Source organism: Periplaneta americana, chromosome 16 (genome assembly GCF_040183065.1).
Source record: "Periplaneta americana isolate PAMFEO1 chromosome 16, P.americana_PAMFEO1_priV1, whole genome shotgun sequence".
Taxonomy (NCBI): Eukaryota; Metazoa; Arthropoda; class Insecta; order Blattodea; family Blattidae; genus Periplaneta; species Periplaneta americana.
This window is the reverse complement of record NC_091132.1, coordinates 58,118,666-58,132,171: the sequence shown is the minus strand read 5'-3', so window position 1 is coordinate 58,132,171 and position 13,506 is coordinate 58,118,666. Positions and strand designations below refer to the sequence as shown.

The 13,506-nt window shown below is 36.0% G+C and overlaps 1 protein-coding gene across 2 annotated transcripts in view; it reads right to left on the bottom strand.

The window, feature by feature from the left end:
- Positions 1-149: 149 nt before the first annotated feature.
- Positions 150-13,506, bottom strand: part of LOC138716322 (multiple epidermal growth factor-like domains protein 10) — a 40,393-nt gene continuing 27,036 nt past the window's right edge. For both annotated transcript variants that reach the window (XM_069849276.1, XM_069849278.1), the window contains exons 7-9: positions 11,559-11,737; positions 10,760-11,072; positions 150-4,605 (exon numbers count right to left, since the gene is read on the bottom strand). In XM_069849276.1, coding sequence (XP_069705377.1) covers positions 3,336-4,605; positions 10,760-11,072; positions 11,559-11,737 — 1,762 coding nt within the window. In that variant the 3' untranslated portion in view covers positions 150-3,335. The remainder of the gene's footprint in view (positions 4,606-10,759; positions 11,073-11,558; positions 11,738-13,506) is intronic.

The window sequence follows — 13,506 nt, the reverse complement described above, 5'->3', positions numbered from 1 at the left end:
AACAAAATGACCACCATGTAGGCAATGATAATGACATAATAGGCTGTTACTACCACACGTTACTTGTATACACAACAAACTTGCTTGCAATAAAATGTTTCAGTAGCTGATAGATCATAATTTCAAAATTTAAAATAAATTATTCATAATACAGTAGACAGTAGGTAACTAACTTTATTACGGTATATTAAAAATAACTATTTTATACTATTAGGCCTACCAGTACATAAAAATTTGAACACAAACACACAGGTATATGACAATTATGGATAAAAGATCAAATATTTAAAATAAATCCTCTTTTATTAATCAGCTGGAAGTGTATGGTAATTAATTACGAGTACAATGGGCGATCCATACAAAAAGAACAGCATTTTAATTCACTTTTATCAGTTTCACTAAATAAGGATGAGGATGACCCTTAAAAGGTCGAAACATGTAAACAAGGTATGTTAGAATTTAACACAAGAAAGTTTTATCATACATATTCCATAGTGATACAGTGTTAAAAATTGTGTAATCAAGATGTAAAATAAAAAATGTTCAGTAGAGAGGAGAGGGGCAGGCTTCTTGGTTATGTAGGCCTATAGTTTAACAGGAACAAGATATTCTTTTACATTTTACATATAACAAAGATGACTGTGAGAAATTAAAATTAATATTATTGCCTGTTACAGAAAACTGTACTTTCTTATAGATGGACTTTTGGTTGAAATATTTTCTTTCTTGAAATAATTATTCAAGGAATTGTTGGTTGCTACCGGTACCCAAACCATTTTCTTACACACATCTTCTGCACTGTGTCCATTTGCACATACTTCTGTTTCTCAAAGAATTTCCTTCTTATTTATTATCTGCATTATCATATTAAATGCAATCTCTCTTTGATTTCTGACTTTAAGAAATTTGGATTCTAATACAGTACAAAGTTTGGAAACTATTACAAAGTTGTGCACTGTAATGTTGACAATTGGTAACTGAGGATGCAATAATCTGCCTCTATTTTTGTTTCTTATTAGACTCTAAGTCTCATCATCAACATCGATAAATTCATCACTAATCACAATCATTATTTCCTTACAACATACACTATTTAACTTGTTCAGAATGGAATGACGGCAATATTCTAATAAATAAAACAATATGAGCATGTCATCTTCAAACAATTCTACATCATGTTCATTCAGACTAATATTTCTACTTCTATATCATTAGCAACATCAATGCAAGGTTGTGAAAGAGGTTTGCAAAAATCAGTAATTTTAATCTCAGTAAATGTGTTTGATTTTAATTTCAATGACAATGAGGGTTGTATCAGTGGCGAAGCGTCCTTTGAAGTGCTGGAATAGCCACTTCCACTTAAATTTTAAGATAAATAATATTATTTTATATATTTAAATTTATTTGCATACATTCGCCATGTTGAAATGAAGATCACACTCTCATGCTAGGCAGCAAAGGGCAGCACAGAAATAAGTGTCCAGTGCGCATTGAAATCTAAGCATGTCATGGTAGGTTGGGCTCGACACAATTGTAGCTGCTCTGAAAAAATCGGGAGTTGTCAATAACGGGAATGATTCCTGAAATGGCCCTATTGAAATATTTGTGATGACAAATATTTTATTGTTTTTATATTGTATGGTATCATTAAAAACTTTATTTATATTTTTAATTGTAGTGATTCTCATATTATGTATACAGTAGAGTCTAGTAGATAAAAGTAGGGTTTCCTTATTAAGTTGTTAATGATTGATAAAAGTGTGCGAAAGTCACATTAACTCCACCTTAGATTGCGAGTTGATGGAGTGAGTGCCAACTCCGTGGAATTTTGGACCCTTTGTACAGCATGGCTGCTTGCAGCAGCGTGGGCAACATTGCAATGGAAGAAGAGCTTATGTATGACTGTGCGATAGAAAGAGTACTGAAAAGTAGGTCTAGTTCTCACCCTTAAGGGGAAAAACTAAATATAATTAAAAGTGACAAACCAAAAAAAAAAACTTCTTAGTAATGACCTCGGTATACAAAGTAAAAGTGTTAAAGCGTTTATGCGTCATTTTAATGAAAATATGTGTGACACAATTCCGTGGTTGTGTGAATGTCATAGATTGTGAAAATTGTTCTGCTGGCCATGCTTGTTATTTTCACAAGAGAAAAGCGCTTGGTATCACACTGGCTTTGACGACTTAAATAACTTGCATAAATCTCAGAAAAGACATCAAGTTATACAAAATAATATAATGTGTCTAAACAATTTACACAGTTTGGAAAACAAGGATCGAATCGTGTTTAAGTGAACAATTCCGGCTTCCAATAGAGAAACACAATGAGGACGTAAAAAGAAACAGAAAAATACTTTCTCAGATGATAAAGGTACCGGTAGTATGTTTTTTGGGAAAGCACGAGCTTGTATTTCGGGGCCACGACGAGTCCGAAAGTTCTTCGAACAAAGGGAACTATGTTGAACTGTTGAAGGAATTTGGAGATTTTGATGTAGAGTTATCTCATCATTTGTCGAATTCGACGGTTTTTTTCGGGGTTGTCCAGTGACATACAGAATGACATTATTTTCTCTGTTTCGCAACTGACAGAAGAAATCAAGAAGGAAATTTCTGGCACTCCCTTTGTTAGAATTATTACGGACGAAGCTACTGATTATGCAACAAAATAACAATTACTGGTATCTATTATACTGAGTTATGTGACAAAACCTGGAAATACTGAGGAGAAGTTTTTGTATTTCAGAGATGTTAGTGACGATAGGAAGCAAATTCTCTAGCACATCATGTATTTAATGTATTAAATGAATTTAACTACGAAAAAAAATTGGTGTCACAGACATATGACGAGGTGGCAGTAATGTCAGGTGAACACAGTGGTCTTCAGAGGAGGGTAAGCTCTATTTGTGCATTGCTATGCACATAAACTGAATTTAGTTTTGCCGCAAGCAGTGAGCTTTATTAAGCAGTGTAAAACATTTGCTGTCACTTTTTCTGGTTTTGGAATTTTCTTTTCTAAATCAACAAAGCGAATGGCAGTACTAGACAATGAGATAAAGAAAAGATTTTCAACATTAGCTTCAACAAGATGAACTTAGAGTAACAGGCTATTACAAAATGTGTACGAACACAAACAACAAATAGAAGATTTACTAACTTTAGTTATCGAAAATTCAGACAGTTGGGATCCTGAAATAGTCTGTTGTGCTCGAGACCTTCTTTCAACAGTACATGCAATTACATACATGAAAATCAATGAATACTTAAACTTTATTTAAGGCAGTTATTTATAAAATTCATCTTACAGGATAAGTAATAAACTGGAGAGAGTGCAGCCTTTTAGCTCAGATGAAGAACAAATGATTGAAGGTCTTGTGCCTCCCTGCGGTAACGCCGTACACATACATTGGAAGTGATGTTGTGTTTGATGAACCCTGTATTGCATTTGCAGGTATTGGGTGCCGAGCAGACTCCATTGGTGCAGCCACCCACACACTGGGGTTTGCAGACCGATCCCATTTTTACGAACCCTGGGTTACAGTGGCAATTCTCAGGAGCGATACATGTGCCATTGCCACAGCCTCCTGAACACACGGGCATGCACGTTTTGGAGGTAGGTGGCTGATAGTAGCCTCTGTTGCAGACACAGGTATTGGATGCTGTGCACTGTCCATTGACACACCAACTACCACAGTTTGGCACGCATTTGCTGCCCACATTGCGGTAACCAGGCAAACACGTGCAGACATTGGGTCTTGTGCACTCAGCGTTGACACACCCACCATTGCAAAAGGGTTTGCAGATGCTGCCCACAAGTTGGTACCCCACGTTGCAATGGCAAGTGCCAGGTGCAATGCAAGTGCCATTCTGACAGCCCCGAGGGCAATAGGGTACACAGGTCTTGGAGTGTTTGGGCTGGTAGTAGCCATTGTTGCAGGTACAGGTGTCAGGTGCTGTGCACTGGCCATTCACACACCAACTACCACAGTTTGGCACGCATTTGCTGCCCACGTTGCGATAACCAGGCAAACACGTGCAGACATTGGGTTTTGTGCACTCAGCATTGACACATCCACCATTGCAGAAGGGTTTGCAGGTGCTGCCCACAAGTTGGTACCCAGCGTTGCATTGGCAAGTGCCAGGTGCGATGCAAATACCATTCTGACAGCCCTGAGGGCAATAGGGTACACAGGTCTTGGAGTGTTTGGGCTGGTAGTAGCCACTGTTGCAGGTACAAGTACCAGGTGCCGTGCATTGGCCATTCACACACCAGCTGCCGCAATCTGGTTTGCACAAATTCGCAGTGCTATGCTTGTAGCCTTTGTGACAGTTACAAGTGTTTGGGGCGATACAGTCTCCGTGCACACACCCCTGGCTGCATACAGGGATGCAGGTATCCCCCACCATGGTATAGCCTGCATTGCAGTTGCACTGATAGGGAGCCACGCACATGCCATTGCTACATCCTCCCTTGCAGTATGGTACACAGGCGATGCTGTGGTGGCCTTGGGTGTACCCACTGTGACAGTTGCAAGTCTCAGGAGCTACACAGTCGCCATGGCCGCAGGATTCCGAGCACTTGGGCACGCAACTGATTGACAGGAAGGTCCTGTGGGTTGGAGTGTTATTAATAAGATCAAAACTTATCAAGTATTTCAAACATCTCATAGTCTTTTACCCAATCTTCATATTTGAAAATGTTTGATTAGACAATAGCAGGACACAGGGTGAGATTCCAATGAAGTAGTTTAGCACGACATCTAAAACAACACTAGACATTTCATTGACAACGGATATGTATCCATGATCTATACAGAATTGGAACCCATGACTGTGGTCCCTACACAGTGTTAAAGCTGCATTCCTTATCGTTATTAAGGTGAATTCTTTTGATACGATATTTTTAAAGTTTGTAGAATCATTAGCCTGTGTTGGATATTACTGTGAGGTATTTTTCATGCGATATCACATTCTAATAACTTACAAATATACGGTATAATAAATTAATAACATTTTTAAAAGTTGAGAAAATTCGCAGACAACTACTATATCCTGCAACTAATTTATCATTACTCAAACATGTTTTCTTGTATTTAATTTGAATAATGTAACATTGTTGGTCTCTTATCAAAAGAAAATGTGTGAAAACATAAAAGCAAACAAGCAACTACATGTAAAATGTACAAGAAAACGAAAAACACATTTTTCTTCCTCGATCTAATAGACGTTAATTGAGTATTGACTATTGTGAAAAATTTAGGGAATACACATTCTCTTTTCTGGCAGTCAAAAGGAACAAGAAATATTATAAAAGTTACTGTTTCACTTACTTTGTTATTTGGTAGTGTCTTTTCTGTTAAATATGTTATCACATTTGCGATAAAATCGATCTTTATTAAAATATATACCCCAAAATGCTTGGAAACTATTTGAAGAGTGTTATCCCAAAACATGTTCAGTCAATTTTTATAAAAGGACTGGGCTAGTTTTTGTATCTAGCATTCTATGGAATGAGCAAGTTTTCAAGTGACATGTACAATAACACAAGGTTTACTGTTGTTTTGGAAGAAAAGAAGCTTAAAATATAACGATAGAAGGGTTAGACATAATTAATCATCTATATATATAATTTGAACTGGTAATGGAAATTATGGGAAAATGGGTGAACGGATTTTAATAAATGACCCCTCATTTTGAATCCAACGTTTTTCAGAAAAATAGTAGTTTTCAGTGAAATGTCAATTTTCCTAAATCATTTTCCTATTTTTCAAAATCCATCTTTCGTCAGTTTGAAAACTAATTAATTGCATTTCAGAATAAAACAAAACACACACTACAATAAACAACAGACTAACAGGAAAATACTAGCCAATCTATTATTCATAATAACAAAACACTAACAGATAGTAGAGATATAGCAAACGCATTTAATAAACACTACTCAAACTCTCACAGATTATATCCCAATATCAAAAAAACTGACAAATTTATCAAAAGAGAATTACATAAAAATAATAAAAACAATATTACTGGTACAAAACCTGAAATATTTCATCAAAATTTTACTTCCAAAGAATTAACTCTAGCTATACAAAATTTAAAAACCAAGAAATCTCCTGGCCCCGACAACATTCATTCCGAATTTTTTAAACATCTGGGGGAAAAAGCCAAGTCTGTACTTTTATCCATTTTCAATTTATCATGGAACAAATCAATTCCTGCAGCTTGGAAAAAAGCAATAATTGTTCTAATTCACAAAAAAGGGAAACCTGCTCATGATGTTAATAGTTATCGACCAATAGCACTATTAAGCATGATAGAAAAAACCATGGAGTCCATGATCTCCAACAGATTAACTTGGTATTTAGACAAGCTGGCTTTCGACAACTACACTCTACCAATGAACAAGTCATACACCTCGGCCAAGAAATAAAAGACAGTTTTAACAAGAAAGAAGATACCTTGGCAATATTTATTGACTTTCAGTTAGCATATGACTCTGTTTGGAGAAATAAATTATTACTAAAACTCCAGAAATTAGGTATCTCTAGCAATATGTTCAGATGGATATCAGAATTCCTTAGTTAAAGATTCATTGCCACTAAATTCAATAATTCTCTTTCTAGTTACAGACAAACATATCGAGGTCTACCTCAGGGCGCTGTCCTCAGCACAATTTTATTCAATATTTATATAAATGACTTACCCTCCCTATTAGAGAAATCAAACATGAAAACATAGATGATATAGTTTTGTGGACTTCCGGATCTTACAGACATAGAGACAAAATTCAAAATTCTGCTCTTAAAGCTCTAAATCAACTACATGAATGGAATACATCAAATCTGATGACACTCAATTTAAGCAAAAGTAACTACCAAATATTTTCCCTCGGTAAAAAAGAAAGAGAATTCAATACGGTATCCAATACAATGGCCAACACCTTCCTAGGACTTATGAATCCAAATATCTTGGAGTTATTTTCGATAGTAAGTTAACATGGAGCAACCATTTGAAATACAATTCTGAAAAAGCTCGTAAAAGATTCTCCCTTCTAAAAAGACTAGCAGGAAAGAAATGGGGATGCTCTAGGAATACTTTGAACATTACATACAAAATGTTTATACAGCCAGTGCTGACATACTGCGGAGAAATTTTAATTACTTCACCTTTCATAAACGAAATAGAATATGTTCAAAATCAAGCTCTCAGACTCATTACTGGTGGAATCAAAACACCTCCAATAGATTCTATGAGATTCCTCACTAATATTAACAGCATCAAAATGACAATAGAAGAAAAAGCACTGATTCAATATGAAAAACTTATCAGATTACCAGGAAACAATTGGGATTCATACAGTCCTCTATGTAGATTAAAAACTCAAAAAAGTTTCATATCCATTGTTCAAGAATTAAAACAGAAAATCAATATCCCGAATTTAAAAGAAAAGTTACAAATTAAACCAAACCCTTTAACTCTATTAAATACAGAATATAATCTAAATTTAACAGAAGAAATATTGAAATCAGAAGTAAACACTGAAATACTGAAACAATTGTCTTTAGACAATTAATATTAGGTACCCTCCACAAAACTGGCTTCATTTATACACCGACGGATCCTTGATCTCCAAAGAACAAGGTGCCAGTGCAGGTGTTACGTGCTGTCTCTTCTCACTTTATAGATCTCTTGGATATGGAACAACAAGTTTTGATGGTGAAATCATTGCAATAAGTGAAAGTCTCAGGAATCTTCTATGCCTTATCAATAAATTTAAGAATGCAGTTATATTGTCAGACTCTAAAGCAGCTATTCTATCAATAGTCTCTAAACACACACCTTCATCTCAAACAGCAGAAATAACTAAAATGCTCTCTCAATTAATATCACTCAATAAAAGAGTTGTATTCCAATGGATACCATCCCATTGTGGAATCCTGGGAAACGAGAATGCAGATGCTTTAGCAAAGAAGGGCGGCACTGCTACTTACAGACCTGTTACTAAATCTACGTATTACTCTGTGAAAAGATTTATTAAATCTGCATACTTAGACTTTAACAAACAAAATTTGATAACACAATCTCAAGGGAAAAAAATGAAATTCTCTGCATCAAAATCCAAGTTAATTCCCGATTTACCACGAAAATCGTCTGTAGCTGCATTTAGATTGGCAACAGGCCATGATTGTTTGGCCAAACACCTGCATAGAATTGGAATATATCAGTCCCCTAACTGCCCATTGTGCAACTCAAAGCAAGAAATGGATTCGGAACACCTCAAAATCTGTGCTTCAGTGGCTGGCCATGATAATATCTTTGAAAAATATTGGAGTGCAAGAAGTCAAATGACTTTATTGTCAAATGCCTGGCATTAGAAAACAATAACAACAGCAGATTTAGTAACAGGTCTGTAAGTAGCAGTGCTGCCCTTCTTTGCTAAAGCATCCGCACTCTTGTTTCCCAGGATTCCACAATGGGATGGTATCCATTGGAATACAATTCTTTTCTTGAGTGATATTAATTGAGAGAGCATTTTAGTTATTTCTGCTGTTTGAGGTGAAGGTGTGTGTTTAGAGACTATTGATAGAATAGCTGCTTTGGAGTCTGGTAATATAACTGCATTCTTAAATTTATTGATGTGGCATAGAAGATTCCTGAGACTTTCACTTATGGCAATGATTTCTCCATCAAAACTTGTTGTTCCATATCCAAGAGCATATTGACTGTGAATGTATTTTTTATTCCTACACAGGAATCTTAAGTGACTTGCATTACAACATGAAAGAAGATAATGTGAACACTTTTACAGTATTCTCCATTGACAATTACTGGTATCTAGTACAAAATAATATATTCTTATTTAATGACATTGTACCTATTTTAGTTGCTTGATAAAAAATGTTTTTTCTTCAATAAAATTTCACTACTGTCCTTTGATATAATTGATGAATTTATGATTATGCAAGAAGATTTCTTCCGCATGAAATTTTGAAAATGAATAAATAAATAAATAAAAATTCCAAAATCCTTTAAATGTATTACAGTATCACCAAAATCCTGTAAAAATGACAAAGATGTGCTTTAATAATAATAATAATAATAATAATAATAATAATAATAATAATGATAATAATAATAATAATCAATATCGAGTTTAATTAAAACCCAACCAGGTAACTTGTCCCAACCAGGATTTGTACCTGGGCCCACTTGTTTCACGGTCGTAATGCTAATGATTACTCCACAGCAGTGGGCTGTGTTACTGTTTACAATGTCAACAAATTATCTCATACTTTTTGCCATATTTCTTCTTACACTGATAATAATATTATGATTAAAAATGAAAATCGTATCATAGTCCACCTTCGTCTGTGAGTGTAGAACTTTCCTTTTGCCTGTAACAGACGAAATACTAGATCCACTTGAATAATTTCAAGAGACATTGAAATTGTAAGTATTATTGTTAAATATAGGCCTTTCAGTCCACGTCTGAATTGGGAAAGAAACCATATCTATCTCTGTTTACAGCAGAGACTCCAGAGCATATGGCATTAAGGCTTTGATATAATCATTGTTTAGTCTTAAAGTGATAACATGCGAACCAGGCGACGTACGAATTCCGTTGTTGTACAGTCAGATTCAGATTTTTAGCTCTATCAAATGATACAGCTTGAAATTCAATCCTGGGTATAAATATTGTGTGCGCAAGAAATAAAGTAATACGTGATGCATCAGCGAGACGATTTAACTAGGTAACACTGTCTCACTAGCATTGGCTAGTTGACACAGACCGACTTGAACTAGCTCCGCCTTATATGCCTTCTTATTCTGAAAGCGCTATAGCGGTGATGTTGCTGGACTGCTGAAACTTCGAACTTAATTTTCTAATTAATCGTGCATATAATCAGAAAACGTAATATAGGTTTTCTATTCATTTCACTGTATCCTATCGTCCCTTTCAATCTCCAAGGTTATTTCACTTCCACCCTGTATATAGAATGTGTTATTATATAGTCCCGTCGCTCTTATTTCCGGCAGCCAATCACGTTGCAGGTCGGCTACATTTAAACGTCTGCATCTTGTGATTCGCTGATTATGACGTTATACATTTCCTAAGGCTCGTTAATCTCCCGCCATTTTGGCTCTTTCGTTGGTGTTCCAAGAAAGCACACGAGGACGTTATTTGCCACTCAATTATTTGCTGAATTACAGTGCGTTTGATTTATTATCATAGAAGCTACGACATGATAATATTTAAAGGTGTGGCAAATAAATTCCTCGTCTGGTAGCACGGCAACGAAAGAACAAAAATGGCGAACGACACTACCTACCTAGACTTTATAGAGCCTTCACTTCCTAAGACGTAAGCAAAGAGGAGTCACGCCGGGAATAACAGCGTCGCGACTATAGCTTTAAAATTATCAATATTTTAATACAGTAGAACCCTGCTGGTCCGAAATAATTGGAACCAGACCTGTTAGGATTAAGCAGGGGACAGGAATGCAAGCAAAGAAATCATGCCTTATCCCCTCTCCATTCATCAGTGATGAAGTAAGTTGTACTGTAAATTTTGAGTTTCTAAATACTGTAGCATTAAATTGATTGAGTTTCAGTGCGAAGACTTTTTTTTCCTTCCTCTTTTCTCTCTCTCTCTTTTTTTTTTTTTTTTTGGCATGCATGGATTATCTGCATTCAGGCTAGCACAGTTCTACTGTATATTAAAATTATTTATTTATCAGTGACAATATTAATGTCCTTACTTGTGGTAACCCTTTAAGCAGGTGCAAGTCTCTGGAGCAGTGCATTCAGCATTGACACAGGACATCGAGCAGAAGGGCTTGCACATCCCTCCTGCCACATTTACATAGCCTTGGTAGCAGTTACACTTGTTCGGTGCTACACAGTGCCCATGCCCACCACAATTACCATCACATACTGGTCTGCACTCCCCGCTCACAATCTTGCTATAGCCTGTGTTGCAAGCACAGTGGTTCGGTGCAGCACAGTACCCGTTCATGCATGACATTTCGCATACTGCTTCACAGCCCTTGCCATTGGCTCGCAATGCATAACCTGAAGTTCATTAAGTTCTGAATTAGTATTTTTAGTATTTTCAAGAGGCAGATGAAATGTCATAATTATCTTCCTCATTGCATAACATAATATCGTCGCCTGAATGCAAGAACTAGGTAACTCGAAATTTGCGTTTTTTAGTTATCTCTTTTATAGCATAGAAAAAATCGCACAAAATGTAATCCAGGATCTAGGTAACTGGTCGAACAATACCAGCGACATCTATTTTCCAATATAACAAATAGGTAAAAAAAACGAGGCATATTCCTTAGTGCAATAAATAAGTAAATAGGTGATGTCACAAAATATGAAAAATCAAGTTACCTAGTTCTTGCATTCAGGCGACGATATATTATGTGTTTGCGCACACACACACACACAGCACGCACGCTTGCTCGCTCACTCACTCACTCACTCACTCTCTCTCTCTCTCTCTCCCTCTCTCTCTCTCTCTCTCTCGTAGATACTATAGGTCTATGTTTCTACCTTTGTTGCAGTTGCATACATTAGGTGCGATACAGTCCCCATTGTCACATCCCAATGGACAGTCTGGGTAACATATATTGGATGCTTGGTTCTTCTTCTTGTATCCTGCGTGACAAGTGCAAAAGTTAGGGGCTGTACAGTCGCCATGCACACATCCTCCAGCGCAAGTTGGGATGCACCTGTAAGTAAATGGATATAATCATGCTCGAGTTATACATTCCAAAGATCCAGAGTCTGCATACCAACTGATTCAGCCGTAAGTAAATCATAAATCTCTCTGTCGAAATGGAGTAAGATATTTTCTATTTTAAGAATTGTGTATCGAAGTTCAACTTTACATCATGACTGAAATATGAGGCAAGCTGAACTCTGAACAGAACTCATTCTTTCCCAGGCATGGCTCCTTTGAAAGGGCACAGGGTCACGAGCCCTCCCTTCCTGTCATTAATTTAGAAGTAAATGTTTTGTATTTAATGTTATTAAATCAGAATAGGGGGAAAGGAACTGGCCACCCTACTCCATTATCTCCTGGCCTAGTTGTCTCAAAGTGGTGTCGTCTTCTTGGTATCACTTGTGAGGTTCAGACCTGTCTTCGGAAAGTTGACTAGACAACAATAAATCATAATTTCCTTACTCGATAAGATTTTCTTTTCAAGTTACTTTTCACTTTGCTTCAATCTAATAGCATGCCTTTTGTAAAGATTTAGTGGTCAGGAACGCTATCTTTTGTAGAGATTCAGTGGTCAGGAGCGCTAGCACTCAGCATCCATGCTGCCAGTATAAAAGAGATACACTCCTGTTATTTAACCGTTGGGCATGTTCTCAGAAAAATGCATTCGTGCTTGAAGTGAATGCAGGGGCACTGACTGGCTGTGGGCGACATGGGTTGGAGGGTGAAAATTTACAACCTTGTTGATCCAGAGGGTGATAAACTGTCTCACTTCAACTAAGAGAAAGTTTGTAACTGAAAAAGGGATTAGATGAGCTCGTGCTTTTGGTCTGTGCGGCATTGCGTGTACTAGCTTTACTTTACACTATAAAATAAATATATTACATTAGGAAATTGCTGGTCAGTAAAGTTAAGAAGTGTAGTTTATATTTTTTGGTTTTTAAATGAGTTCCATGTGTTGAACTTGTGATTTTATATTGTATGATTATTTCGTGTTTTATAATGAATGGAATTAGGTATTTATAATCGAAACATTTAACATATGCGAAAGAACAACAGTCGAAAGTGAGCATTGTTTTTCAGCCCTTAATCATATTAAAACATTTTTAATAAATTCAATGGGAAATGAAAGACTGAATGCACTAGCTGTACTCACTCAGGAGAAGAAAGTGATTCCTGACATTCCTGAATTCAACAGGATTATTGAAGAATTTTCTACAGCTAAAGAAAGATGAGTTCATCTGATATACAAGCATTAAGTTTTCAGGTATGTGTCTTAGGATATTTTTGTGTTATTTTCTGCTTATACAGTGTGTTGCATGGAGTTTTTTTCATTTATGTGCTTTTTTACGATCCAACATTATGCTACCTTCCAATTTCACTCTTCACGAGCCGCCACTGTTTTTTTCCTTCAAAATATGGATTTTTATCATGATCATATGTACATAGCTACTTCAGTCTATCCAAATTCCATTTGTTCTAATTTTAAAGCATCATCATCATCGTCGAATGGTAGCTTAAACATCATGTTATCAATTCCATCGTCATTAAAATAATTAACTTTTGTCTTCCAGTGTTCTATAATCATTTGGCTTATATTAGACTCTACTTAGGAATGCAATTTTCTTCCATTCTCACTACACTTGTCTTATAATTTTTTTTTCCATTTACCTGCTCCACTTGGAATATTGTGTTTTAATGTACGGATAATGTGCTCCTACCACTGTTCTTAAAAAATTCACTTCCTCTACCACTAGTGTTTTTCTGTCATTACATTCT